Source organism: Siniperca chuatsi, linkage group LG4 (genome assembly GCF_020085105.1).
Source record: "Siniperca chuatsi isolate FFG_IHB_CAS linkage group LG4, ASM2008510v1, whole genome shotgun sequence".
NCBI classification, from domain to species: domain Eukaryota; kingdom Metazoa; phylum Chordata; class Actinopteri; order Centrarchiformes; family Sinipercidae; genus Siniperca; species Siniperca chuatsi.
In genome coordinates this window covers 27,709,517-27,733,751 of record NC_058045.1, presented here as the reverse complement: position 1 = coordinate 27,733,751, position 24,235 = coordinate 27,709,517, and the positions used below count along the sequence as shown (strand labels likewise).

General features: G+C 39.9%; 1 protein-coding gene across 1 annotated transcript; it reads left to right on the top strand.

The window, feature by feature from the left end:
• Positions 1-23,909, top strand: slc6a15 (solute carrier family 6 member 15). The gene is made up of 12 exons (XM_044192438.1): positions 1-157; positions 1,994-2,508; positions 7,502-7,659; positions 9,266-9,392; positions 9,551-9,732; positions 14,557-14,667; positions 16,885-17,126; positions 17,857-18,055; positions 19,028-19,220; positions 20,311-20,470; positions 21,197-21,359; positions 22,574-23,909. Exons 2-12 carry the CDS (start codon positions 2,208-2,210, stop codon positions 22,952-22,954), a joined length of 2,217 nt encoding a protein of 738 aa, XP_044048373.1. The 5' UTR covers positions 1-157; positions 1,994-2,207; the 3' UTR covers positions 22,955-23,909.
• Positions 23,910-24,235: the final 326 nt, after the last annotated feature.

Here is a 24,235-nt window from a genome sequence, read left to right as displayed (position 1 = left end):
AGCGCTAGAGATATCACGGCACCGAGTCTGAAGCAGCACACCGGCCGGACTGGTTCACATAGAAACAAGTGATAATGTCTGCTCCGTGCATGTGCTCTCACAATTTCATTCCTTGAGACGCATCATTTCAAAAAAAGGACCACTGTTTTCCACACTGGTGAGTAGCCTACCTACCAACCTCAGCATCCTCTCTGGAATGTAATAGGCTAATGATAATGGCATGGCATGGCGTGTGTGTGTGTGTGTGTGTGTGTGTGTGTGTGTGTGTGAGAGAGAGAGAGGCTGACTGAGGTACCAGTGCGCAGGATGTGGCTGGCCAGTGAATGATGAAACACTTCACATGGATGTCATTTAGACTGGGCGGGAGGGAGGACATTAATTTATGCGCGTTCCTCAGAGAACACATTGTGCCCGGGTTTAACGAGCCACATGGCACCGGTGTGACTTGTTTTTTTAATTAAAATTTTTTTAATACCTTGCTCTAAACGCATTTTCTCATTGTAAACCGTCGGCCCGTTTTTTTTGTTTTTTTTTGACTCATCATTTCACTGCACGAGTCAAGTGCAGACAGACAAAAAAATAAATAAATAAAGGAAAAGCCTTTTTGTCGTTGCGCGTTCAGTCATCCTCACCTTAAACACAGTCATACAATAATTCCCATGCAATAGCCTAATTGTGATGCCATTTCCTATAACTGCAGTGAAGGCTACCGAGCATCAGCGGTCCTTCTGGCTGCTATGTTGCGTTCACTGGATTATGAAAAGGACGGCCTTTGCCTCATACAAACCAGGCTAATCTGGAAGCGGTAAAGGAAATCTATTAATCACTTAATCCTCTGGGTGGTGAAAGGCTCGGGGGCATGTTGTATTTCTGAAACATGTTCGCATCGGAATATTTCCGGGATGTTGATGCGTTTTTATGAAAATATTTAAGGTAAAAAAAAAATTGTAACAATGCATAACCAAGACGCCCTAGGATGCTGAAATGTAAAACAGGGATGCTGCGCACCTTAACCCGCCTTTTGGTGGATGGAGTGTCCACACCCTTGAATGCTATTTATAGTAAACATCATAGTAAGTGGTATAATAAAATGTGAACAAACGATAATTGCGTCTTTTACAGGGGGAAAAAAAGGAGACTAAAACCATAGCCTAAGCCTTCCTCCACGCTTTTAGTTAGGGAACCGGCGCATGTCTGCTCATATTCATATTTTGAAAGTTGATATCCTTTCATATTTGAGGGCTTTCCCCATCCCAGAGAGCTGCGGAGAGTGTTTGGGTTTATATGCAAATGGCCACCTCCCTTCAATTATTCAGGAGGCTGGAAACGTGATAGTCTCCATACCTCGACCTGTCACTGTCCCAGACACAGTCCACAACCAGGCTAATGTTCCCCGGCCTTTTTTTTCCCAGAACAATGACTTACAATAAAATGATCCCCATTTGTAGATTCTGCCAGCCATGTGATTTCCATGTGAGAAATAACTGCATCCCCAGGATAAAGCAATATTTCTCTGTCCAGTTTTTCCCAGTCAGTGTGGAATGAGTAGGGAGTGTACACTTATGAATTACTTTCTATAAAACAAGAGTATGATTAAAATCAGACTGAAACACTTTACTGTTTGGGGTGTTTAGTTAAGTTCCTGTTTAATTTCTTCATGACACTTGTTTTTCATTTGTCTTGTGTAAAAGGTTAGAGTTTTAATTTCCAATTCAAATCTTTTTTTTTTAAAAAAGGTTTTCTTGTCTTCATTTGCCAAAGTTAACAGGTTTTGGTTATGCAAAGTTAATTCAGGAGAAAACCAGTCAGTTTGCAATTTATGAGAGGAAATTAGAGGCTGGCAGTAGAGACACAAAACTCCAACTAAACTGATGAATCTTAGCAGTAGCTCATCGGTTGTGTTTTCTCAATGACAAAGCAGTGACACAACCTCTTTCAGAATTTTCACTTTTATTGGCTGTTTACTCACTGCAATATTTCCTCTGCCCCACAGACATTTGGTGATAATGAAGAAATAAACCACTTCCTGATCACTCAACCTCCACAAACTGCCTCAAGCCCCACGGGCCCTTGAACCCAAACAACTTCAAACTTGCAGCTTTGCACAGTCAAAGTTCAAAAGGTGACTTTTCACAGACGCCGGCCCTGCCCTTCCAGCCTGCCAACCAAAAAGACGTTCCACCCTTCGCCCTTGTTTGCTTTATCAAATGCCCAAAAACAGCAAGGCCGTCAAGAGAGAGCTTGACGACGATGTCACAGAGTCTGTCAAAGACCTGCTTTCCAACGAGGACCCCTGCGACGATTCCTTCAAGAAGAGCTCGCTGATCGTCAACAACCATGAAGGGGAAGGGAAAGAGTGCGATGTGGAAGAAGGGGGCTCAGACGGCGAGGAGGAGGAACGCCCGGCCTGGAACAGCAAGCTCCAGTACATCCTGGCCCAGGTTGGCTTCTCTGTAGGCCTGGGCAACGTCTGGAGGTTCCCCTACCTGTGTCAGAAGAACGGAGGGGGTGAGTTACCATCAGGGCAGACGTAGCACATTCAGTGCTCTAGGCATTTCAGCTGACAACCATATACACCGTGGGAGTGGGCAATATGGAAAAACATTACAGGTTGTAAATAAAACATATGCCAAATTTTATTTGGAGGTAAAACCAAAAGTGAGCGCACCCAAAATGTAAGAAATATTTCCTTATTGCAGGAAAACTACCCGTACAACTACTGCAAGAAGAGGTCAAAGCTGCACTAGGAAGTTTGTAAACTGAAATCAATAATTAGAACGAACAGTTTGGGTAATAATTTTACTGTTCGCCTTTGTCTTCTCATCCAAATAAGTTTGACTAACCTGGAGATTTGTCTAAAACTTGTCTGACCATCTGACTTCTCGGGTTTGTTGCCTTCTCAGCACTTAACTTGATGAGTGCAATGTTATTACCGATAGAAATGATGGCCAAAACTATGAAAATAAGATTCAAGTTGTAACTAAGAGGAAGTACCCTTTAAAGTGAGTACAGCAGTAGGATAGATTTCAGTTACTAAAGCAACAACATTAGAATGAACCCGCAGCAAGCCTTTCACATGTGCAGACAGTTGTCAAACTAAGCACAAAATGTCTTATGTGACACTAGGGCATCAGGATTTCACGGGTGGGAGCTGGGATGAAACACTGAAAAAAGTGCAAAGAAGACGACTATACTTCTAGCTTCTGAGAGTACAGAGATCCAAGTCTGGGCACATCTGTGTGTTGTATATGTTATTACAGAGGACAAATGAGGACAAAAAAATGATTGATGTGATTCACTTCTATGGCCTTGTGGAGGAATAGAGCCGGATTGCATCACAGTTTTTGTTTAAAATGTATATTAACAACACAGAAATGTGCCTGGAGTTGGATTTCTATAATCTCAGATACCAGAAATATAGTCTTCCTCTTTTTACTTTTTTCAGTTTTGAAAACAGCTTGTACGTGGGTCCCAGTTTCACAAAATGATAATGTAGTTTTTATCATAACACTGTATTTATACTGTGTGCGGGCGCAGGGTCCTGTATCAACATCTATTCAATGTTAAGGTGAATGTGTATGTCTAAAAAGTGCTATGTTAAGCAATACTATTGTGAGAAAGATCAGCCAAACTCCTCCAAAAAGTCCAGATTTATCATCAGGCTACAACTCTTGGAGACTAAAAAGACTCCTCATGATTAGTCCTGAAATGCATATCTAGACTCAACATGCACCAAACAGATGCAGGTGTTGTATAATGTGCATTGTATTCAGTAGTATTGCCTGTGTGATTTTGAGTGTGTGTAAGAAAGATGGAGAAACAGAGTCCTTCCTATTTTGTACTCGTCTATCAAAACCAGACCTTCAGGTCATGTGCCCACCCTTGTCTCTGTCTGTGTGCAGTCTGACACCTTTCACAAACAAACAACAGCTAAACCAAATATATAACCTCATGACACCGCTGACAACATGCAGGAAATAATTCTGTGAGCAGCTCTGGTGCCCACAACTGTAGTCTCATAACAACATTCAACTCTGCTGCAGTCAAAACCACATTTCCCACAATGCCCTGAAATGAGTGTATGCGCTACTTGACTCTCTCCCCAATGAGGATTTATACTCTAATGTGTGTGTGTGTGTGTGTGTGTGTCGGGAAGGTGATAAGGTGTTGCACTTTCCACCTGGAGATTATGTAAAGCCGTTGACTGCCTCAAGAAAGCTGATTAAATGAAACCGTCTCAGACAGGTTGTCCTGACAGGATATAAACCAATCCAAGTCAAGTTTATTTGAGTAGCCTACTATCATTTACTTATGTAGGCTTTAGTGAACCACAACAGCAATGGGTCCTGTTATAGTCCAACTCGGTAAATTCTCTTGACTTTTCCTTATTACATATCATAATATTATCATAGTATAATCACAAGTTCAGGAACATGCATAGTATGTGGTGTGCAGTAGGGCTGGACTATAATAATGTTATCATTTATTGACTTTCAGTGGTATACCGTGATCATATGATTATATTGTGATACATATTTGAAGAGTTGTGTCTGTTGTAAAGCGTAACAGTGGAACGCAGTTCATTGTAATGAACATCAGTTTGATTATTTTATATGTGAATTTGCATAGATTTGAATGTGGAGGAAACAGCCTTTGTTTATACACAATGTGTTATTATTGTGTGTTTTGCAACCTCATGTGGGACCGGCCATTTCAATGGTATGACGCACACACAAAAAACAAGTTAAAAAAACATCATATTCTGCCTTGGGAAAATTGCCAGTGAACAGAAATGTGTGTTAATCGGTATAAATGAAAAACACAACAGGATTGTAATCTAATAATTAAATACTAATGTAGAAAATTCAGTATACGGTAAGAAATCTCGGGGAAAAAGTCTAAGAAATTGGTCCATTGAAAGGAAAAGTTCAATATCAACTCAGTGTAGGTGAGGTAGTGATGAGGGGGGAGGTCAGTGGACGGGGGATCTTTGGTGGATGTGAGGTGTGATGGATGAAGTCAGGGTGGGCAGCTTGGCAGTAGAGTTTGATAGATTGAGGAGGCCCAGCTCTGTGTGTGTGTACCCATACAGTGAATCATGTTCTTATGAGTGTCTACATCATTTGCGTAAGATCCATCTGTTAGTGTGTGTGTGTGTGTGTGTGTGTGTGCGTGTGTGTGCAGGCGGGAGGTTCAGCTCAAATCACGACCTCTCTAGATCCTGTCATGTTTTTAGGTCTGTTTTCAACAGCTCTGCTCACCCTACTGAGTTCGACTGTAATTAGCTAAAAATGGCGCAGCTCTGTGTGTGTGTGTGTGTGTGTGAAAACTATGTGTATGGTGTGCCATGTTCATACATGTGTATGTACATCATTGCCTTTCATGTACTTACTATATATTTTCTTTGGTTGTGTGGCGAGTACAGAGGGGCCTTTTGTGCTCTGAGTGCTGCAGTGAATCCAACAATTATTTTCATTATCGATTAATCCGTCAGTTATTTTCTCCATTAGTCATTCTGTCTATGAAATTTAGAAAAGTAGAAAAAATTTTATTTAAATCTCCCAAAGTGCTTGTTTTATCCGACCAACAGTGCAAAACTCAATGATATTCAGATTACTTTCATACTGCATATGACAAAGAAAAACATCAAATCTTCACATTTGTGAAGTTGGAACCGCCAATAATCGGCACTTCTGGTTAAAAAAAACAATGAATCAATCATAAATATAATACTTGACGATACATTTTCTGTTAATCAAGTAATTGATCAATAAAAAAAAAGGTTTATTTAATTAGGATTACGGCTGGGTTTCGAAGCTCAATGCTTTTTCAGTACTGACCGAAATGTATCTGTCTAGTGCTAATTAGCAAACATCAGTTAATTTCTCCTCTATTCAATGATAAATTAACTCAAATAATAATTAAGGTTGTGTTATGATGAATCATTCCTTGTTGCTCATATGCAAATTATCCACGCCCTTGTCGCTGTATGTGTGGTGCTGCCAAAAACACTGAAATTTCACTCATCTGGACAGTGACTCGACTGGTTAAACCAGCTATTTCACCTTCATGTACTGTAAGTTAAGAGAAATGGGAAGCTATTTTTAGAAAAGATAAAATGCACTCGTATCAGGCTGTTTGCTTTCTCAAAGTGCCATCAAAGTGTTCGAATGTCCAAGGGAGACTGTTGAGGGCTTTAAAAGACAATGGAAACCAGAGGGGTTTTTGATGCTGACTGATGTCAAAGCCAGAATTAGATGTTTTAATATTAGAAACCAGTTAGTATACTGTACATACACAAACACACATCCTTAAAACAACAGATAAACACACACACACACATTTACTTCCTGTCTGTGACCACTCCCATCTAAGCCAAACCTGGGAGGGACAGCAGGAATCAGGAAAGGATGTGAATGAACCTCCTGCCAGATGAAACAATAAACGCTGTTGAAACAGGGATGAAACTCATCTTAAAAACAATACACCCGTGACGGAAGTTTTGACGCTGTCATCAATGAGTCATAGCAAACATTACAGTACGTCGACCCTGTTGCTGGACCAAAAGCAAGACTACCAAGAAGTGTTTTCATGAAAGGGTCGGCTGGATTTTCCATCAGTGGCCACGCAGTTTTGAAATGATGCAATGGACAGATGTCCGTGGTTGGTGGTCCAAAAACAGCACACATACAGGAACTTTCATTTCACGTGAGGTAAAGAAAAACCTCCCCACTGCATCGTGCATTCCTTTGCATTGCCCCATATGTAACAGGAAATTAAAAGGCACATTATTAAAAAACCTGCTGCCACTGAACACATCTAACCAACGGCCATTTCTTCTAAACAAAGAGTTTTAGGTTCTCTCGTTCTCTTCCAACCATCATGTGCCCGGCAGTCTTACCACTCATGAGTATTCTGACTGTCACAAGAGATGTACCCCCCTGTATTTTAGTGCACCGCACTATTATAGCATGTCTTAATGTTAGTCACTCACCCTGAAACCTTAATTCTAGAGAGGAATGCCGTTTTTGCAATGTGCCTCAAAGTAATCCCACCGTAATTTAGGTAATTTCAGACTTCAGCATCTTTCCTGGTTTCCAGAATTATTGGACTGCACCACACACCATAGGGGGTGTATTAGGTGGAGACAGCTCAGCAGATGTGTGTATAGTAATTTGTGGGTGTGTTAGGGAGATAATGAGACAGACACTGTTAAAGAGGCTGCTGTGTGTTTTTATGTGCTTTTAGGCAAATGTGTCACCATCAAGGGGACATTATGTAGAAGTGTAGTTAAAGTTTAGGATGCCGCTGTGTTTTTGTGTGTGAGTTTGTATATAACATGTAGCACATAGAGAGATACTGTAGAAAAACTGGTGTGTGTCCATGTGTGGTGCCCATGTGCTTGTGGGCTGCTTTCAGGAAGTGAAATGTCACCTCACAGTTAGTTTCTCTTGCTTGTGTGTCCATCTAACTTGCGGTCTGTATTGTTTTTGACTGGCAGGTGCGTACCTGGTGCCCTATCTCATCCTGCTGATATTGATTGGCATCCCGCTGTTCTTCCTGGAGCTCGCCGTGGGACAGCGGATCCGCAGGGGCAGCATCGGGGTGTGGAACTACATTAGCCCTCGTCTGGGGGGCATCGGCTTCGCCAGCTGTGTGGTGAGTGTGACACTGGGGCCTACATCAACTCTTTTATGACACATACACTAAAGTAAAAGTGTAGCACAAGTATGAATATTTGGCAGTAGCTGAAACAAGAATACCAGTAGTAAATAATCATTATGCTACTGTAATGAATGAAATATAAGTAACGGCAAGATTTTCAAATAAAATGTTTCAATACATGTTTTGAGAATATATCTATCATTTATCACATTTGAGACTTTGCAGGAGGGAAAAAAAGAAGAAAAATGAAACATATACTGTATGTTAAAAATAATACATAATTAATCTTTTTGTGATTTGAAACCTACGGAGCCTCGTAGCCCCAGAGTCGAGAATTTTTTTGCATTCCCTCGCAATATGTTTTGCGTTCTCTCACAATACTTTTCTTCTTCCATTCCATCTGAGCCATATGTCTATTTCCGCTCAGCTGCTACCAGTGCAACGCCCCAGTATATATTGAATTTTACTTTGAGCTGGGCATTAAAGTATGCTGATATAGTACTACTGCTCAATAGGCATGCATGGTTATGTAATTAGTGAAAGTAAAACTAAACAGATTCTTAGATCAAGAGGTCTCTCCAGAAGAAAGCAGTACGGTGATCTGCAGGATGCTGTCGGTTTCATTCGTGAACAGTTACTGTGTCTGTTCTCTGTACTGTACTGAACCCCAGAGGGGTTTCACTGAGGAAAATGAGACGTCTCCAGAGGCGGAATTACAGATGTGCAGTTGAATCTACCTCATAAAGTGTGCTGTATTTGTATGAGTCAAAAAAAGCAACAAACAAGAAGGCGACTGAAATGCTGCAGAGTGTGTGTTTCTGTCACAGAAAGAGCAGCCAGCATTGAACCACTTGCAGAGATACATCAGGAATGCAGACCAACGCAAGTTGGAAAGCTTTTTGCATTTTTGCACAGGGTCCTCAGTTCTTTGCACAAAACAACCTTCAATGCTGAAACAGGTTTTGGTAGAATCCTGTTGCTATTAAGTGTGGAGCAATAATTGATTTTCCTTACAGCATACATACATACAGCTCCTACCCAGAAGATGTTCTATCTGATAACTTCTTTGCAATGGACATCATATAAGGTGAGGTGTCCATAAACAAAGCTAAATGCATTAACTTGAGAATCTCCACACTACCTTCCATTACAAATAGACATATGGCTCAGAAGGAATGGAAGAAGAAAAGTATTGTGAGGTAATGCAAAACATATTGCAAGGGAACGCAAAGTAGTTCTGAAAAAAATTCTCGCCGTGACCTTTAGGGGGCTCCATAGAAACCACTTTATGGCATCTCTGGTGTCTCATAAATCTTTCTTGAGAAAAATTATCTTGAATACAGGAACTGATGTAGTTTATGTTTCCAGCAGCAGCACTAGCTGTTTGTTAAATAAATAACTCACAAAAAAAAAACTGCACAGGTACCACTTAGTGCAAAAAGGGAAGAGATAGTTCTTTAGTATTCAAGGGAAAATAAAGTGTATTCTAACAAGAAAGAGAAAAATCAAGGTACTGAATATAAAGTATGTAGATCAATGTCATGTGTGGTACCGTATATGATAAGAGTTGTTTTTGTTAACTCACCTCTCTTGCCTGTAGGTGTGTTTCTTCGTGGCTCTCTACTACAATGTCATCATCAGCTGGAGTCTCTTCTATTTCTCCCAGTCCTTCCAGCAACCTCTGCCGTGGCACGAGTGTCCACTCGTCAAGAACAAGACCAATACATGTAAGACACAATCGGACATATTAAGACCAGATTCACTGACCAAATCATTGGTACAGTCTAACTTTGAAGTCCCTTTAGAAGGCTTCTTAACTACAGTTGATTTTCAGAAAGAGGTACACAACAAGGCTGAGCTGTAACTGCTACCGTTTTGTCCATAGATGTGGTGCCGGAGTGTGAGAAGAGCTCGGCCACCACCTACTACTGGTACCGCGAGGCCCTGGACATCTCTAACAGCATCTCTGAGGGTGGAGGACTCAACTGGAAGATGACCGTGTGCCTGCTGATCTCCTGGTCTATGGTTTGCCTTGCCATGATCAAGGGAATCCAGTCTTCTGGGAAGGTAAGGAGGATTTGGTTCTTGGTTAGCATTTTTAGTTTTCTTGGTAGTCTCTGCAGCTCTTGTTCTTGTACCACTTTAGGTTTCCACTATCTGAAATAGTTGGGGAAAAAAAGATATTTTAACAAGTAGGGAATGAGGCAGAGGAGGAGACAGTCCGTGAGAGCAAGAGAGGAAGAGAACAGAGGAAATGGCATACTACAACTGCCCGGCAATCCCGGCAGCTTGGCCTAGATAACTACTCAAATATAACTCTTGTCCCTTGGAAACTGGGGAACAGTGACAGCCAGAAACAAAAGGTCATTTCTTGCTAGTGTTTTGGAAAATCCTCTCACACATAATTAGCTGACTTTAAGGCTTGTAGAGTGCAAACTGCATTGATGCCTGGTCTAAAGACACTGCTAAGTGACTACTGTAGTGTGACATGACAAATTTTTCTAATGATACAGTCTCAGATATGACCCTCATGTGATCTTGTGTGGGATCTCTGGCCCAGCTTACTTTAGCTTAGTTTAGCAAAGCTGACAATAGCATGACTAGCATCCGGAAGGATTAGCCCACTGACTAAAGGTTGGCGTTTGCTTGCAAACTCACCCAGATCCTCCACTCTTTTTACAGGTGATCTTTATTCATATTTTTTCCACACTTTCTAATATCATATGACAAGCATTAGCCGGTGTACTTCCAAGGTCACAGTCAAGCTTGCATTAATTGGGAAAATGGTTGCACTTTTTAATCTTCCCAGAATAAGCTTTGATGGGGAAGTCATTTAATTCTGGTATTATCTGCACTTCTTATGTCAGGCCTGGGCTGGGTTACAACAAAGTGGGGTCAAAGTTAATACAGTATATTTCAGTGATCACAGTGAAGTAAGGTCTTGCAGAATTTAAATGAACTTAACTCAATGAAATGAGTCTTTGTAATAATGCCAAAATCGTGGAAAATTAACACCCGGCTCAGTAGGTCGTTTTAGCCTCTTTTAGCTCATTATTTTGGTTTTACAGCACATTTACTGTATGGTTCAATCTCAGCTGCATTCATGAACAGTTTCCAACTCAAAAGCTCTGACAAACCCACTGTATGCAACCTGCCCAGCACCAAATAGTAGAGACACAAAGTTAGCGACTAGGTGGTGTAGGGTTGCAACGGTGTAGATTTTCACGGTACGATAACCATCTCAGAAAATATCACAGTTCCAAGGTATACGGTAATGCACAGTTATTATTATTATTATTATTATTATGATTATTATCAGTTGCAATGACCCTTAAAGGAATGAAAACAGAAGGGTTTTTTTGGTTAAACAAATGATTTTTTTAATAACACTAATACAGTAGAATTCAATACCATAGATAAGCAAATGTACATGGTATGATAACCTTCGATTTTCATACCATGGTATACTGTTAAACCGGTAACGTAACGTTATACACAATAACTGCTTTTTAAGCCAGTGAACTGTGGTGGCTCTGCCAACTTGGTTTTTATGTTTTCTTGCCCCCTACTGTCCCAAAAAATATGCTGCTTTAAAGGTCAAGTGTGTAGGATTTAGTGGCATCTAGCGGTGAAATTGCAGTTTGCAACAATTTGAATACCGCTTGCATTACCCTCCCCCTCCAAGCGTGTAGGAGAAACTACGGTGGCCATGAAAAACGCCAACGGCCCTATCTAGAGCCAGTGTTTGGTTTGTCCATTCGGGGCTACTGTAGAAACATGGTGGTGCAACATGGCGACCTCCGTGGAGGGGGACCCGCACCCTCTGTATATATAAAAAGCTTAATCTAAGGTAATGAAAACACAACGATTCTTATTTTCAGGTAATTATACACTAATGAAAACATACTTATAAATATAATATTCCATTTCTGCCAATGGCTCCTCCTACACACTGGACATTTAAGGATATAGTCCTCAGGTTATCAAACATTGGGTGAAACAATATTTTAGGAGGAAAATGTAGAGATTCGCCTTTGCAGAAAGTAACAGGAGGCTAGTGTGTACAGCCCTAATATTAACTATAGTTTTCATAATGGTGTGGGAAACATGGTTGCCGCCAGCTAAATGAGTTTTTCCCACCTTTGATCCAGACATTGTCCTTAGCTCAGGTCTTATCCTAACAGCTGTCCGCTGTTTGGCTTGGCTCCACTGAGCTCTCGTCTTTTGCGACCACAGCTGCAGACAAAACACGTTGGATGCCTACAACAACAGAAGTGTTTTAATCTCGGCCTGTGCCAGGGTGGTTTTGCAGCGCTAGACAGTCTCATTTCCCCTGTCTGCCACAGCCTGCTGTCTGGAAAGAAATGTCACTGATAATCATTGTTCCCAATCGCTATCACGACTTCAGCTCTATGAGAGGGGTTGTATTAGCATAAATGATGTTCAAGTCATTCCACTGCTATCATGAAAATAAAATGAATTGCTAAAACAAATATATAGATATTGGGTTGTTAATGAAAAAGAAATAACCCCTACATTCTGTAAACAGCCAAACAGAACCACCCAAGCTACTGCTTAGTTGTACAGTTTGAGCCAGATGGTCATCCTCCAACTACCTGGTGTGTCTGAATGGCCTTTTGAGTTGGCCAGAGTAGAAATGGGCATGAACTTTCCCTCGAAGGGGCCAGCTCGAAGTGTCTTTGAAGTTTAATCAGCGCTGTGTGGTACAAAAGAATATTAATGCCCTCTCCACCCATGCTCACAAAAGCCTTTTCCAAGGAATACCCCTACTGCGATCTGCATTTCTCTTCCATTTGTGTGTGTGGGTGGGCGTGAAAGAGATCAGACCGTTTTGGTTACCATGGTTATACGCGCTCTTTTGGCTTGGCTTGATTGTCAAGAGTGTGGCCAAAAAAAGGGGGGGGGCAATATTGGCTTACTGTGGGGCAGAGAGGGGGCTTGTCATTGATTTAGTAAAATAATGGTGAAATTGATCAAAAGTATTTGAAAGTTGCTGAACACCACTTAAAGTAACCAGTTGTATGCCAAATAATAAAATATGTAATCTTTTAGAAGTAAAATGGCCTTTAGATTACTGACAGATTAAGTATGAGGAATCTAAACAATTACATGTCTGTCTGTCTGTTATGGGAAAACCTAACTTTTTGAATCAGTTTATTAAGATAACAGTGCAGTTGACCTTTGCAAGAAGCACATGCTATCTGTGATGACACATAATCTTTCATAATAAAAGTCCCTTTTTTGATAGAACATAAGACTGAGGTTGCAAAGGAGCAGATATCTGCTTATCACACAAAATAGCAGCCTATTTGGCTTTGTGCTGACCAAGGCCACGACTTAAACAAGAGCTCAATGCTTAATCAGAAAACGGCTGACAAGAGCTGCAGCTGAGAAAAGTAAAAAACTAAGCCAATACATTTATTCCGATTATGTCATTTGACTTTATATTTAGGGATATATGTTGGTTTTAAGTTATATATTTTGTCCAGTTGCTTGAAAAAATGTATTTCAAAGCTGTGATGTACAATTTCACAATTAACATGAAACCAACTTTGTATTTGTGCTGTTGTCTAGAAACCAAACTTTAAAACTTTTTGTTTTATAATGAAAGGAAGAACAACTTTGTGGTCACTATACAACAGGATGATTTCCTGTGGAGGTAGAGCCTGGTTAGTTTTCAAAAACTGTACATTACCAGAAAACAAAGCTAGGGGACAAACATCTCAGACAAAATACCTAATGTTTAGGAGAATCACAGATTAGAAGCTAGTCTTTTTCCGCCTCTAAGCATTGGGAGAAAATCTTTAAACTTTAATCCTTGACTGAGCTTTCAAATATATGAATGACTCCTGCTTTAGGATGAGATATCCCCTTCCCCTCTAAGACAAACATTACACTGTCTCCTTCAGAGCTACATATGGACCACCATGTAGGCTCAATGGCTCTGAATCACTAACTGTGCTTATGACTCAACCCCAAACCATCTCCCAGTGCCTGCATCCACACCCCACTGCCGGTCCTGTAAACCGACGTGTCGTGTCACAGTGTGGCGGCTGAGTCAGGCCTCTCAGTCTTTAAGCATCACCTAGTCTACACAGAGAAGCAGAAAAAAAGACAAGAGGCCCACTGTCTAATCAGCACGATAATTGGACAAAGGGTCTTGCAAAGGCTCAGCAGCTACCAGTTCTGAGCCTGCTGATATTGGTTACACAACATTAAGTCATCACTACTGGAAAATGTATTGTCAATTGTCAAAGATACACAAAAGAAAAGTTTAAAAATGTGTCCCACACTCTTCTCTCAGCTGCAAACCGAGATCAGACAGAACTGCTCAGGTTTCACTCTCTTTTCTGCACAATTTGATGTTCCTGTCAAATTAACATGAATAACACTGCATAGATAGTCCGGCAGTAAGATCACACTACATTTATTTTTACATTTTTTTAAAGACACACACACACCCATAGCCAAGATTTTTTTTAATGCTACTCAGTAAACTAGAAACCCACAATAGGTAGCACTGAGCGAGACATAATGTACACCAAAAGTGGTCTACTAAAGTCTGTACTAGACTGGGTAAAACGTAATCTGACTTATCTTTAAACTAAGTCATTTGCATCAAAAAATAATGAATTGAAATGCAGCTTAGTTTGATTTTTAGCATCTTGTGGTCGTTAAACACATTTTGTCCTTATTTCTTAAAGTTCCACCTCTAATTACTGTTAATTATGCATTATTTGCTCCTGACAGGTTCATGTCAGACTTAGAGGAGGGATAAGAGATTTTAAAATATGCAGAGTGACTTTGTTGACGTACAGGCTGACTGCAAAGGTTTGGTGCTGTTTAACAGGATGTTTTGTTTGCTTGCAGGTGATGTACTTCAGCTCCCTGTTCCCGTACGTGGTGTTGATTTGCTTCCTGGTTCGGGCTCTGCTCCTGAAGGGCTCCGTGGACGGGATTCGACACATGTTCACACCCAAGGTAATGTGCATTTCAAGCCATTATTCTCTGAACTGATTAATTAGAAATTCAGAGCAAGGATGCTGTTTGGAGTCAAATGAAGCCACCAAGGGGAAAAATTATGAGGTATTTAGACCTAGGAGAGATATTTATTCGCAGGGCTTCAACTAACAATTGTTTTCACTATCGATTAATCTGCCAATTGTTTTGTCAATAAAATGTCAGAAAATTTTATTTTGCCGGAGCCCAAGGTGATGTCTTCAAATATCTTGTTTTGTTCGACCAACAGTCCAAAACCTAAAGATATTAAGTTTACTACCATAGTTTGTCATTTTTGCTTGAGAAATAACTAAAATGATAAATTGATTATCAAAATAGTTGCCAATTCATTTTCTGTCGATCGATTAATCGTCTCAGCTCTACTTGACTGAGTACCATTTGTTGGAAATGTAGAAATACTGCTGTCATTTTCTATTCTTATTGCCCCCTACTGAACGTTTGGAGAGTACATCAAGGTTCTTTTGTATAATCAACCAGCCACTGTTAAATTAAATCCACTCACTGTTTTTAAAAAAAAAAAAAAAAAGTGTGTGTACTCAAAAATTAAATCTGCTCTCTAATAGGCCAGCTCCTCAGCAGCAACAGGCCAATAGCACTTCAGGCTGTGGAATCATGTCACCATGGAAACAGGAGTTACTAAGGCTTTATGTAACCAACCAGCCGAAGACGCGCATTCACAGCAGAGTCTTGTCTGTCTCGTGTGTCTGCTCAGTCTTGTTGGCTGACATCTTACGACTTCAAACGACTCGTTCTGCCACCATCTTCCGTGTACCTGCGGACATCAAAGTCCTGCTGTGTGTGTGTTCTGCTTGTTTTTTGAGACCCTTGTAATAGAAAACTACCACGTGGAAACTGTCAAGATGCCAGCTGTCATTTGGCAAGATGGTACATTGAGAGTCTGCAAAATACAAACAGAAATAAATGTTTATATGTTAATTATTTAAAAAAAAAAGTGGAGATTATGGATTGTTAATCGATATTCCTCTTTAAAGCAACTTAGTAGACATATACTCATGAAGATTACTGGATCAAAACCTCAACTATTAACTTTTAAACTTTCAGCTTTAACTTTATTGTCCTCGAAGCAAGTTTTTTCTTGCAGCCAGGTAAAGCAGAGACAACACACAGACTTGACAATAACTAAAATACATAAAGCATATAACAGAAATATGTAAAACATATGCTAAAACAACCCACACTAGCTCAAATAAAACATCAGTGACAGCATAGCATCCAGCAATTATTGAACGTATTTACAACTATATATTTATGTGTAGGGCTGCAAATATGAATTATTTTCATCGTCAACTTTTTAAAATATAAAATGTCGGAAAATAGCGTCACGATGTCCCACAGCTCAGGATGTCATCTTCCTTGTTTTGTCCGACCAAGAGTCTAAAACCTAAAAATATTCTATTTACAATGAAATAAAACAGGAAAAACTCATGTATGGCAAAAATAATTTCAAATCAAGGTCCACTTACGTGCTTTTTCTACACTTTCAACCACATCTCACTGTCCATCAGCGGTTGGAACTGGCACACGTGTGTCACATCACTTGACGTGTCAAGTGATGCAAACAAGCAGCAAATCCTCCCACTTGAGAAGCTGGAACAAGCACATGTTTGGCATTTTAGCTTGATAAATACTTACTTGACAGATACATTTTTTTTAATTGTTGTCAATGTGGGCAGCTGATTTTTGTTGATTAACTTTCTGTTGATTGAGTCAACTAATTGATTATTCAACTAAGCATTTATCTATACATACATGCATTTTATTTTCCCTGTAAAGCACTTTGTAACCTTGTTCAGAAAAGTGCTTCACAAATAAAGTTTATAACATATAACACTAACATCCATTTTTTGTAATAACCTCTGCTTTTCACTGCTTAGACATTTAATAATTTTGCTTTCCTCAGATATAAATAGATACCAAGCCCCCAAAGTCCTTTTATGTTTGTAATTATCTTGTGCATAGAAGATAAAAAAATGTCATCCATTGGGACTTTGGGCCAACTTAAACTAAGGATTTCTTGTTCTTGTTCATCATATTTGGTCATGTGGTATAGTTTTTACAGTATTTAGTAAGTGTGGTAAAGCATTTGTGATCTTACTTTCAAGAAATCACTGACTATGTTACCAAACTAAGCCAAATCTGCCTGTGTTGTGTTTTCAGTTGGAGATCATGTTAGAGGCCAAGGTGTGGCGAGAGGCGGCCACGCAGGTCTTCTTCGCCCTGGGCCTCGGCTTCGGCGGCGTCATTGCCTTCTCCAGCTACAACAAGCGGGACAACAACTGCCACTTCGATGCCGTCTTGGTGTCTTTTATCAATTTCTTCACCTCTGTGCTGGCTACCCTGGTGGTGTTTGCAGTGCTGGGCTTCAAAGCTAACATAATGAACAGCAAATGCGTCGCACTGTGAGTACAAGCCTCCTCTTACATTTAGATATTTATAGACTGCAACTGCGTTTCCTGTAGACCATAAAAGAGCTCATATAGAAGTTCAGGTGTGAATGTAACTCACAGTCAAGTGGTGATTGAGGCTTTTTGAAAAGCAAAGTGGCTCTGTAGTATTTTTATTCTTTAGACGTTGAACAAGCAGAGAAGAGACAGTTTGGGGAAACAGTTGAGAAAAAAATTCTTGCAGAATATGGTTTAGACAACTTTACAGTCTCTGAACATGTTGTCTCTGAAGGATTTTGAAGTACAAAGTTCAGTTGACCATTTGCTAAACCCTGCCCCCCAAACAGCGATCGCCCAATCATAGTGTAGCGAGCTTTGGATTTCTCCACATGCTGAACAACAGTGTAAGTAATGTGTTAAATGGTGTGTTTATCTGCTCTACCATAAGCTACAATTGTAAGCATGTTATGTTAACTAGCTTTCTAGCTATAATAGTAAGGAGCACATCATTAATTAACACGGTTACATATAATTTGATGTGTTACGTTAAAACAGATTTTCTTTTTAAAATTAGTCAGCTGGAAACATTTAAAAGTCAGCCGGAGTGTCAGCCAAGTGGTAAATCTGCCACCCTTATGGATGGACTTTTATGGAAAGCTTGACATGGGTAGCAACAGTAACAAAGGGGGGCAGGGTTTACATCTTGTGATAATTTAACTATCAATAATTTCTGCCTGCTTATTAGGAACACCAACAAGATTGTGGCGTTGTTGGGGAATGGCATTGAAGAAAGCCTGATCCCCCACCACATCAACCTCACTCAGGTTAGTCAGGTCAGTGCTGAGGACTACCATCAGATGATAGAGATCATCAAAGGGGTGAAGGAGGACGAGTACAAGGGACTGGGACTGGAATTCTGCAGCATTGAAGACGAGCTCAATAAGGTACATGAAAACAAAGTAATGGGGTCAAACGGCAAGTCTTAACACATGTCCAAATAATCATTTAAACAGTTTGGTTACTTCTTTGCTCACATGAATATGGTAAAACGTTAACAACCAGAAAAAAAAGAGCCCAACCAAAACATTGGCATGGCCACTATTATTTGCCGATTTTAGCTTAGGTTAGACTCTTAATATGAAAATGATGGAATGATAATCCAAATAACATACAGTACAAAAATCACACTAGCCAGGGCCCTAAAGAGAAACATTTTGAGCATTTAACATTTTATTATAACCTAATTCTGTCAATTCCCAAAGAAGTTACAGCAAACAAAATTCTTGGTAATTAAAATGGCTGATGTGGTAAATTCACTATAATGTGCTTTTCCATAGCATGAAAGGAATAGTTTAACATTTTTAGAAATATACTTATTCGCTTTCTTGCCGAGAGTTAGATGAGAAGATTGATACCACTCTCATATCTTTCTGTACCTGTAAATATGAAGCCACCGCTAGCAGCCGGTTAGCTTAGCTTACTGTAGCATAGCACAAAGACCGGGAACTGGGGGAAACAGCTAACCTGGCTCTGCCCTAAGGTAACAAAATCTGCCTACCAGCACCTCAAAATCTCACTAATGAACACATTATATCTCATTTGTTTTACTAAAGTGTAAAAATTACACGTTGTGGTTATACAGGGGGGGTTTTGTGCCAGACTATTTCTTGGCTGGGTGCAATGACTTCCTGGAGTTTTGTCGCCACCATAAGCTAAGCTAATCAATTATGTTATGTTGTTGAATAAGTGAATAATCTTTATCAAAATGTGAACTATTCCTTTTACTCCATCAGTACAATAACATACTCCTGTCACAAATGAGTGTTAAGTTTTCATTACACTTACAGAACAGAGGAATTAGAAATAAAGGCTCATTAGGTCCCTAAAAGCCTCTTCTTCTTCTCTCCCCCTAACAGGCGGTCCAAGGCACAGGCTTGGCCTTCATTGCCTTCACAGAGGCCATGACCCACTTCCCAGCCTCGCCCTTCTGGTCCGTCATGTTCTTCCTCATGCTGGTTAACCTTGGCCTGGGCAGCATGTTCGGCACCATCGAAGGCATCCTCACTCCACTAATAGACACTTTCAAAGTCCGCAAGGAATTTCTTACAGGTTAGAGAGATCTCTAACTAACTCTCCTATAACTCATACAAGGATCAGATGAATAATCAAATATTCACTGGTGCAGGTCCCAACAAATGTTGTGGTTGCAGGATATATGGAGGCGGTAATGGTAGGAAATCTTGCAAAGTGGGCGGATGCAGGATTGCAAAAGTCCCCTGCTTATTCCTTTTATGTTGAATGTTGAGGTTAGCTTAATTTAGCTTAATCCCTGGATGTCTATGGAATCTGATGCAACTCCAATAGAAATTAAAGACTCTTCAACTTCTCAGAAGATGGATGAGTTGTCTAATATTCATATTCATTTCATTTATATTTCATATTTATAAATTTTCTAATTAACAAAGAAGAATTAAGAAATTAAATAGTACATACAACTTCCAATCCATTTCTAGCACTGCCATGGCAGATGAATACCAAAAGGAGTCACAACTATAAGCATAATGTTGTTGTTTTTTTAAAGCGAAATGTGTATATTATAATGTTATGCCACTACAAAGTCTTAAACCCGTAGCAATGTGGATTGAGTATTTTTCTATTTTTGCGAGCGGCTGCTACTTGATTACATAGACATCCATGAACTAAAACTAAGGCCGTCTAACCTACCATTCAACATACTTTCACACTTTCAGAGACCAAAAAAGGAAATATAAAAGTACCCAAAATTGAGCTATTCCCGCATAGAGAGGAGTGGATTGAAAGAAACATTTCAGGAAATGATTACAGAAAAGCTCCACCAGAAGCAACAACATAACAGGTTTGATTAATGATACTCGTGGCTCAGTGGCTCCTACACACTACAGTGAACAGATGTGGGCCATCCTGCTGGTCGTTTGACTCCAGCAGCTTTAAATGGGTCCCGCTCTACTTAAACATACTCCATTTTAGCTCAACTTATCTCTACTCCTCTTATTTGAGTTTGGCTGTTAGTGTGGGGATAATGACAATAATTCTTTTAAAGCCTTTCTTATACAAAGTTGGAACAATGACAGTCTCTCCTTCCTTATCTAACACTGAATGTGAACCTTTAGAGTGACCTATCAGCATGTACACCAACTAACCATTTGCTCCTCTCCTGCAGTGGGATGCTGCGTGTTGGCCTTCTCCATTGGTCTCTTGTTTGTTCAGCGCTCAGGGAATTACTTTGTGGCCATGTTTGACGACTACTCTGCGACTTTGCCTCTGCTCATAGTGGTCGTACTGGAGAACGTGGCAATTGCTTGGTTCTACGGGATTGATAAGTAAGATCACAACATCATCATCTGCATATTGTCTAAACTTTTTATGTATTACTCATCACTTACTGTATAACATGTAAAAATTAGTAATTATATGTCACACGTGCAGAATCTAAACTTTTAATGGCCCATTTAAGTCTTTAAACGAGTTAGAAAAAACATCAATATTTATAAATGAAAAAAAATACTTTTATAGTTTGAGATATATTTTGATTATTTGGAAAAAGAAAAAAAAAACTGTAGCCACAACAATTACATTTTAAATTTTTGGCAGGTGTGTTTCAAATATTTTTGTCAAACATTAAAACCTAAACATCTATATTTATATATGTATATTTTTACACAAAGTTCACAGTATATTTTATATATATATATATACACACTGTATATATAGCTGTGTTTATACCTGGTATAAAGACTTGCATAGCCTCCATGCTGTAAGTAACTCCTATAAGAACAAGCTGTTACTGAAAGTTTGACTTTAGGTGGTTAACAAAAATCTTTTGGCTGCCAAAAAACACTTTTTCTGAAACCCACTATTTTTGGAACCACTGAATGGGGATATTGTCTGAATGAAACAATTTAAAAGGAGCCATAAAAGCACCATATAAACAGCATATGAAGGCCATCAGGTTTATAAATCAGAAATATAAAACTATTGTGAATTCTTTACCACAAACATCTGATCTCACCTCATGCTGCGTCGCTCTATTTTTTCCCCTATCTCAGATTCTTTGAAGACCTGAAGGACATGCTGGGCTTTACGCCGTACCGTTTCTACTACTACATGTGGAAGTACATCACGCCCATCCTGCTCCTGGTCGTCCTGTGCTCCAGCTTCATCCAGCTGATCATGACGCCGCCCAGCTACAGTGCCTGGATACAGGAAGAGGTGAGTCAATGTCTCCAGCTCGCCTCTCCTGGGACCAGGGATCAATGGGGGTGGAAGTGCTTCCACTTGTTAAAAACCTGGAACAAGTAAAAAGCAAATTAAAGGGTTCAAAGTAAATGAGGCGGTAGCTAAAAACGGAGGGGGGGGGGCAAAGTTTTCACTGATAAACACATGTTCAGGCATCCTTTAACGCTCTGACAATCAACAGGATGTGCAGCCTGCCACATAGACATTCAAGCACCTGTTTGATCACATCAAGAGAAAACTAGTCATTTTAAAAGCTTCAGTAAGTAGAGCAAAGGCCGAATGGGAGTGTCCCTGCATGTACTCCTTAATTTGTCCAGTGAGGCTAACACTTCTCAGCTCACCAAAGCAGCTAATTAGGTTCAACTGCAGCCAAACTAAGCCTCACTTTGAGATGGATTTACCTTACCTGAGTGAACAGAATGATTGGTCATCATTTTTCTTTTAGACTCTTAATGCCTTCAGGTAAACACCTGAAATGAAATGGTGAGAGCAGGGCTGCAACTAACAAAAATGTGAATAATAGATTAATCAATCTATAAAAATGCCCTTTGCTATTTCCCAGAGCCCAAGGTGACAATTTTCATATTGCTTGTTTTGTCCAATTAACAGTTACCTACAGTAACCCAGAGATATTCAATTTACAGATACCAATACAGAGAAAAGCAGCAAATCCTCTCATTTAAGAAGCGGAGACATTTTTCCTCAATAAATTAATTCTCTGTGGATTGACTATTCAATAACAATTAATCATATCAGAATTTGGTGAGCACAATTGTTTCTCATTTTTATAGCGCTGTATTTTATAACCGAGGCCTGATATAGAGTCTCCTTCTACCACTAAAATCATTTTTTTAAAAATTATAGACTTATAAAATAAAACATTAGCCTTCAGGGAAGAGAGCAAAGGTGCCATTTTACACAGTAAATTCCATATATTTAATGAATGTGGCTGTTGTTTAGGGCATCAACTACTGATCAGGAGATGAGGTGTTTCACAACCTGGGTAGCTTACTACCTCTGCTAAACAGTTTCTTCAGGGAAACACTGTTATTTGTGTTCCTGTAATTTAAACACTAAATTATCAGCACTAGGAAATTCAAACATGACATTTCATGCATGCATGCATTTCATTTCAAACATGACACCATTTACCGACTTCCTGTTTTTCTCGTTTCTGTCCTTCTCAGGCCAAAGAGCAGACCATGCACTTCCCTCCATGGGGCATCGTAGTCTGCATCTCCCTGGTGGTGATGGCCATCATGCCTGTACCCGTGGTCTTTGCCCTGCGCTACTTCAACATCATCGACGAAAACACCAGCAGCCTTTCCACCGTCTCCTACAAAAAGGGCCGCATCATCAAGGAGAGCGCCCGGCCGGGAGAGGATGACGACACCAGCCTGATCCAAGGCAAGTCGCCCAGCGAGGCACCCTCGCCGATGCCCGGCAACAGCATCTACCGCAAGCAGAGCGGCAGTGGCGGCCCTGATGCGGACACCGCACCCAATGGCCGTTATGGTATTGGTTACTTGATGGCTGATATGCCGGACATGCCCGAGTCGGACTTATAGACTGACTGTTTAGTAAGCCCTGCCCGGCCATACCGGCTGGCCACTCCTCCCCTCTGCGTGCGTTTAGTTGGCCATATCATCAGTGTATATTTCACTTGTACTGTATATTCTTTGTAGATATGTAGCTGCTCTCTTATTTGTCGTCTCTGAACCTTATATGACTGTCTACCTTTAAAAAAAATAAATAAAAAAAAAGAAAGGTGTGGGAATAAACGTCAACCTTGTCCAACCCTTCACCCATTTGTTTGGCTGCGTCCCAAACTCATCTCTAACTCCTGCTCCCTCCGGCCTTTGCTCCCTCCTCCTTGTAGATGCTACAGGAGAGGATAGGTGTAAGCAATAAGGTGGACGCTCCACCAGGCCTACTTGAACAAGAATCTGCAAAGGAGCGGGTTAGGGGGTCAAGAGGTCATCTTGGGACTGCACCTGTGTCTGTGGGCAATGTAAATCAAGCCAGCTTCAAGTCCTGTGTACATTATGACCCCTAACTGCTGGCCAACATGTACTGAGATTAGTAGCAGAGTAGCCGTTCTGGATGGCGTAACAATGCAAGACTCAACAGATTTTTCTTGAAAATTCAGGTCAACCTCGTTCAAACAGCGAGAGGATGGCCTTTGAAAACCACTCCCATGATTGTTTGAGACAAAAGTGTGCCTAAGTAATTTATATTTGTTTATAGAATACATGATGAACGTTGTATATTTAAGGTATTCTGTAAATATAATATAAATATTATAAATATATTTATCTTGATAGTTTGGATATCAGAACACCATGTTTTTAAGGTTCAGAAGTACTTCACTCTTAACTCTTTGTGTTTTTGTTTTATACTAATGTGCAGTCAATGTTTGACTGAGTCCTCCTTGTAAATAATTTTTCCATGAAATGGCTTCAAATGCAATGTCTTTTTTTCCCTGTCAAGATTAAAGTATCAAGTATGGTCCATACCCTGAAACTGATGTTTAAGATTTTTTTGTCTGTCTTTTGTCCCATTGAATGGCAGTTTCTCAGGCCTAATTTCAGGTTGTTCCCAATACATATGTCATTATTCCTCTGAAATATGAGACATATCTTAATGTAAATACCACAATATCAAACATACAATATCCAACCACAAATATAAAATACTTAATGCAAAAAAATGTACTCTGGAAAGAATGAAGAAGCAGGGGGAAAAAAAATCAGTAATTTGCATTTAAAAAATGTAAAAAGTAAATTAAATAATTAAACATTTAATTAAAGGACTTTTACTTTTAATAACCATTACATATCTTCCACCCC

What these genes read in the sequence shown, in the direction of transcription:
- slc6a15 (XM_044192438.1), top strand. Translation starts at nt 2,208, where the DNA reads ATGCCCAAAAACAGCAAGGCCGTCAAGAGAGAGCTTGACGACGATGTC. An exon ending in TCGGCTTCGCCAGCTGTGTG is followed by an intron (nt 7,660 to 9,265) that starts GTGAGTGTGACA and finishes TCTTGCCTGTAG; the next exon opens with GTGTGTTTCTTCGTGGCTCT. An exon ending in GAATCCAGTCTTCTGGGAAG is followed by an intron (nt 9,733 to 14,556) that starts GTAAGGAGGATT and finishes GTTTGCTTGCAG; the next exon opens with GTGATGTACTTCAGCTCCCT.